The sequence below is a fragment of the Budorcas taxicolor genome, chromosome 15, assembly GCF_023091745.1.
Source record: "Budorcas taxicolor isolate Tak-1 chromosome 15, Takin1.1, whole genome shotgun sequence".
NCBI lineage: Eukaryota > Metazoa > Chordata > Mammalia > Artiodactyla > Bovidae > Budorcas > Budorcas taxicolor.
The window spans coordinates 370,392-376,391 of record NC_068924.1 but is presented as its reverse complement, the minus strand read 5'-3'; the positions used below and the strand labels follow the sequence as shown (position 1 = coordinate 376,391).

General features: G+C 36.9%; 1 protein-coding gene across 1 annotated transcript; it reads right to left on the bottom strand.

Annotated features, from left to right (window-relative positions):
• Positions 1–4,058: 4,058 nt before the first annotated feature.
• LOC128060176 (olfactory receptor 140-like) lies at positions 4,059–4,985 on the bottom strand. Its single transcript, XM_052652505.1, has one exon. It carries the CDS (start codon positions 4,983–4,985, stop codon positions 4,059–4,061), a length of 927 nt encoding a protein of 308 aa, XP_052508465.1.
• Positions 4,986–6,000: the final 1,015 nt, after the last annotated feature.

Here is a 6,000-nt window from a genome sequence, read left to right as displayed (position 1 = left end):
GGTTATAGCCTTCCTTATTTTCAACCTTCGATAGTTAAAAATAGCAATATCTTATATACTTCACAGAATACAACTGTTTCGTTAATATATTTGACAACATACTCTGAGAAGCCTGCTGAAAAGGAAGAGCCTCTCAGTTTTACTGAATATGATCCATACAGGTGATGGGCCAACCTCTGTGCTTGGAAGACGTTTCTTAGTTGCACCATGAATAGTTATCTTGACTAACCATTCAGATATAAGCTATGGTTGTATTCGTTAATCTTCTTTCTTTTATCAATCAGTTCAGTTCAGTTCAGTTCAGTCACTCAGTTGTGTCTGACTCTTTGCGACCCCATGAATTGCAGCACATCAGGCTTCACTGTCCATCACCAACCCCCAGAGTTCACTCAAACTCATGTCCATCTAGTTAGTGATGCCATCCAGTCATTTCATCTTCTGTCGTCCCCTTCTCCTCCTGCCCTCAATCCCTCCCAGCATAAGAGTCTTTTCCAATGAGTCAACTCTTCACATGAGGTGGGAAAAGTACTGGAGAATAGTGTTCTCTAAAGGCACATTTTAACATTGTTTCTTTAATCACTCCCCTTAAAATATTATAAACACACATATACTGCTCACATATCTGTTTTATGTATATCTGTGCTTTATATATAAAAACTTTGACAATTTCATCCTCCAAGAAAACATTACTACATGCTTTGAAGAGATATTTTCTTCATTTCAAGTGTATGTATTAGAGAAACCTACTTATTTTTTAAAAGGGTGAGAAGAATAATGTGATTATTTAAACTTGACCCTAACTACAATTCTAGCTGGATTTAAAAACTACACAAATCTCTATCTAATTCTTCCGTTCTGCAACACCCTCTTATAAAATGATTTTCATCAGACCCATTGCTAACAAAATTATATTTTTCATTTATTTATTTGTTTATTATGCATCTACTCCCTACTGGAAATAAACTTTCACACAAACACAACTCTTATTTGTAAAAGTTGTATTCCCAGTTCCTATAACTCTCTCACATATTGTAGGTACTAGACAGTATTATTTGGCCAAATTAAATATGTCAAAATTTCCTTAGCTGAATTTCCCACGGAGGCATTTTCCAGTAGTATTTGTTAACACTATGTAATAACAATGTGAAAAGCCCTGAGGAAACGGTGCCTATGTAGTTGCTCAAGGTGCTACCTTCATGCTCAAACAAAGTATCAGTCTCCTCAATGACTGAGAAGTTTATTTTTTGTCCAAATATCTCTTTCATCTGAGTGTCACTCTTTTTTGAAATTCAACTATTTGATTTTTATTTCTTAAGTCCATTGTACTTCACTTTTCAAGATGTGCATAAAGGGTAACATATCTGCACAAATGAGATCATTAGTTGTTTTTTCTCTGATACAAGAGGAATCAAAAAGATGCAAGTAGCCTGGGAAGTGAAGATCAATGCAGAAATGAGAGGAAGAAAATGCCCCATCCCTTCCCCCACCCCAAAATAAAGACTGAATACTTCAATGACAATCTTCACAACTTGATCAGATCTGTGTTTTTATAGGTTCACCTCAAGCTAGGAAGAAATCTTGAGAAGTGGAAAGAGTAGAGGAAGCAGAGTTTCAAAGGTTTGATATTGTTTAATTTCATTGTCACATTTTCTTTTTTATAAAATGAAGTATCAACCTCTCTAATAATACATGTTGCTTCATTAAGAGAGTTAAAGCATATAAAAGTGAAAGTGAAGTCACTCAGTCATGTCCAGCTCTTTGAGACTCCATGGACTCTAGCCTACCAAGATTCTCCACGGGATTTTCCAGGCAAGAGTACTGGAGTGGGTTGTCATTTCCTTCTCCAGGGGATCCTCCCAACCCAGGGATCAAACCCAGGTCTCCCGCATTGTAGGCAGATGCTTTACTCTCTGAGCCAGCAGGGAAGTCCCTATCAAAATGTATGCCTCATAGTTGGCCTTCAACAATGAGCTCACCTTCATTTAATGCCTAATATTTTCACTAAATTAACAGTCCAGATTAAATGAAAATATTCTTAACAACAGATTCAAACATTATTTATCTCTTTGATTTTAGGAGAGACATATGTCTTTATATGTTTCTTAAAGAATCAGACATAATCAAATGGCAGTGTCCTCATGAGATTTTTGATGATGAGTGCAAAGAAATATTTTAAATTCCCTAGAATTATTTATAGACCAATAAAATTCCATACACCGAGGTGAGACTGCCTTACATTTCTTTCTTCTTTTCTTACACCTTCCAAGTTTGCTGTTGACACTGAACCCTTGGTATAGCCCCTTTGGTCTTATTTTCCTCTTAAAATCAATAATTTCATCTTTGAGTAGAAATGCCATCTACTTAATACTGTTTCCATTCTTACCCTTGAATTACTCTCAACTCCTATCTAACAGTCATAATGCAAAATGAACCCTATATTATTAAGTGTAGATTATATTGCAGTGCTTCTCATTATCAACCTCAAAATTGATCATCTTTAACAGATTAAGTGCTGATGACATTGTCTTCCAGGCCTAGATATTGTGGGAAAGCCTTCTGTTTCTTATGAATCTGAGGTATCATGCATAAGCTAGTAAACAGTCACCCCACAGAATAGGTGTGGATGCTCTGGCATATCGATATGGTCAAATTATGGTGAAACAGTCACCCCATAGAATAAGTGTGGATGCTCTGGCATAACAATATGGTCAAATGATGGTGAAAAAATGGCTAGAGATGACTACTGTGTTTGAGAGAATATTTCTGAAAAAGCACAATTTGGAGTGTTATAGTCAGAGAAGCTTTGACTTATAAAGTGTTAGGTAATAACTTAGAATGACCTGGTATTCTCCATGTGTCTAGAGGAGCATTACAGGTATCGCTGCTTTCCTAAAGTTTGTGTTATGAAAACTTTTGTAAAATTTTGCTTTCATAAAAGGCTATCGTTAGTACAGTAATGTTTTTGTTCATAAGAGCAAAATTTCTCTTCTGATTTCTTTCAGTTAGTGGAAATAATTCCAAGCGTAGGTATTCTTATATTGCCCTACATATGACAAGGCTACAGCAAATTTGATTATCTTCTTCAAGGAGAAAGTGAATCATTAACATTATAGATACATTTCTTATCTATAGACGTAAATGTATCAGGAGTTGGTGATGGACTGACGTGCTGCAGTCCATGGGGTCGCAAAGAGTCAGACACCACTGAGTGCATGAAATGAACTGAACTAAAGGGTGTCAAAGACAACTGTGTTTGAAGAAAGTAGAACTGAGATTTGGAAAACCTAGATTCAAATGCTGTAGATAAAACTCTTAGATATGTTTTCTTCTTGTTGCTGACATGTGATTAAAGAATGTTTACTCTTCTTTATTCAAAAGACTTCTCAAGTCTTGTTAAGAAGAAAAGAAAATAATTCCTTTATATTCTATAAAAACTGTAAGTGATAGGATATTTAAGATGATAAGACCAAATTAAGAATAATTTTCAAATTTCTGGTTTATTTTTTATGCTACAAAAAGAATTAAAGATAAATTGAGAACTGTTCCTTCCTCCTTTAGTGAGTGTTTCTCTTTTTGCTTTTGATAAATTCATAGTGCCAAAAAAAATCAGCAGTGATTCTTTCACTCCATAAATATACCTAAGAATTTCTAGGATCTATTTGCTTTACCACAGGTTAAGTAAAAATAAAAGAAGATCTGAAATCAAGGCAGGCCCTAGGGAAAAGCCAATTTCATCCAAGCAATATTTGTATGAAGAATTTAGTAGAGTAGAAATACATACTCTATAATCATCTCACTAGGCATTCATAGGTGTTTTTCCTATTGCATATCCTAAATCTATGCACATGAATGTTAAAGCCTTGGCAGAGTACATTAAAAGTTATAAAAAGCACCTAGCAAAGTACCTATCCAATAAGCATTCAACAAATTTTAGTTTCTGGGGCTTTTTTAATGTCAATGATCTGCAAATTTTATTAATTGTTTTTTTTTCATATTTTACAATAGATATAATCCTCTCTACATAGATAAATCATCATACTATTGGCTTCATGAACAGTCTACTTTATTCTCCTCTTCATCAAATTCATCATGGCATTTTTCACCTCTGTGTTTCTCACTGTATAAATGATAGGATTTAACATGGGAGTGAGGATTGCAAAGAACACAGCCACCCACTTGTCCACAGGATAGGTGGCCACAGGACGCATGTAGGTGAATATACAAGGGACAAAAAAGAGCACCACTACTGTAAAATGGGAGCCACATGTAGAAAGAGCCTTGTGTTGTCCTTCAGAGCTGTAGGATTTCAGGGAGTTCAGGATGACTGTGTACGAGACGAGGAGCATGAAAAAAATGAGCAAACACATGGCCCCACTGTTGGCTGCCACCAGCATACCAAGCTTGTTGGTGTCACTGCAGGCAAATTTTAACAGTGGAAAGAGGTCACACATGAAGTGATCGAAGATGTTGGGACCACAGAAGGTCAAGTTGACCATGAAAACAATCTGCACAGTGGCATGCATAATCCCCCCGATCCAGGCTACCACCACCAGGAGCTGGCAGAGCCCCTGTCGCATGATGGTTGTGTAGTGCAGAGGCTTGCAGATGGCCACATAGCGGTCATAGGCCATGACGATGAGGAGTATGATCTCTGATCCTCCCAAGAAGTGCTCCAGAAAGAGCTGAGTCAGGCAGCCACCCAAGGAGATGGTTCTCCTCTGGTACAGCAGGTCAGTGATCAATTTAGGGGTGGTAACGGACGTGTAGGAGGCATCTATGAAGGCCAAGTAAGTGAGAAAGAAGTACATGGGAGAAGAAAGTGTGGGGCTGAGGGAGATGGTAATGACAATGAGCAAGTTGGCCAGAACAGTGAATAGGAAAATAAACAAAAACCCAATGAAGAGTATTTTCTGCAAGAGTGGATTCTGTGTGAGTCCCAAGAGAACAAATTCAGTCACATTGTTAGGAGGTATAAGAACATCCATTTAGGAAGTAATACCTTCTTGGGGCCTGAATTACCTACAAAGGAATAAAAAGTGGCACCTGTTAATCATGAAAGGTTTGTGGTCTGAATTTCTTAGAAAAAAACAGAGCAGTCACTATAGCTGTGGCTCAAGTCCTTGGCAGTTTTGCCCCAGTAATTGTTTCAAATCATTCTTATTTTTTTCATGATGTGTTCCACCTTTTCAGACACCCAGCACCTGTCACTTGTAAAACATCTGGAGGGAAACACGTGATGTGTAATTTACTGAGAAAATACTGGGTTTCCTACATGAAACCTAGATTCTCCTCCTGATTTCAGCTGCTTGCAGCTCTGCCATGTCATCTCAGTGTTCCTTGATTTCAAGCCCTCCTTTGTGTATGTGAGGTTACAAGTTGTAATTCTCAGATGTATCTCCAAAGCTGAGAGGTGTCCCACAGGGGTTAGAGCTATTCTCTTTTCCGTGAGAATTTACATTTGAATTCTTAGATCTAACTGTGGAAAGAAAGACACATCGATAAATCTATCACAAGCAGGCAGTTTAGGGAAATGGATATAAGTCTTTGGTAGCACACTGTCCGTTTTACCTACCGGAGCACATATGCTATTCAAGTGTATTTACTAACTGTGCCTATCACAGTGCCTGGCAGGATTTCTACAGTGTCTGAAACCTGTTAGATGATGAGTAAATGCTTTCTGAGTTGTCGTTCATGGGTAAGAGTATGCCTTCTTCCACAGATTATAAATCCAGAAGAATTCAAGTGTTCTTGTCCTCCAGCTCTGCTTATCATTACTTTTTATGAAAAACATAAATAAACATTTGAAAGGAAGCTGCATTCCACTTTAATAATTTCTGACACACTTTATGGGGTAAGTATGAAAATATTAATTGCCTCTAGGAAAGATTATGTTACTGGGTAATTTTACTTTCAGGATAATTACAATATTTATTAATTAATATTTTTAATTCTTCAAAATCCTGTTCCACATACAATTTAACATAGTTACATTCAGTAAAT

What these genes read in the sequence shown, in the direction of transcription:
- LOC128060176 (XM_052652505.1), bottom strand. Translation starts at nt 4,985, where the DNA reads ATGGATGTTCTTATACCTCCTAACAATGTGACTGAATTTGTTCTCTTG.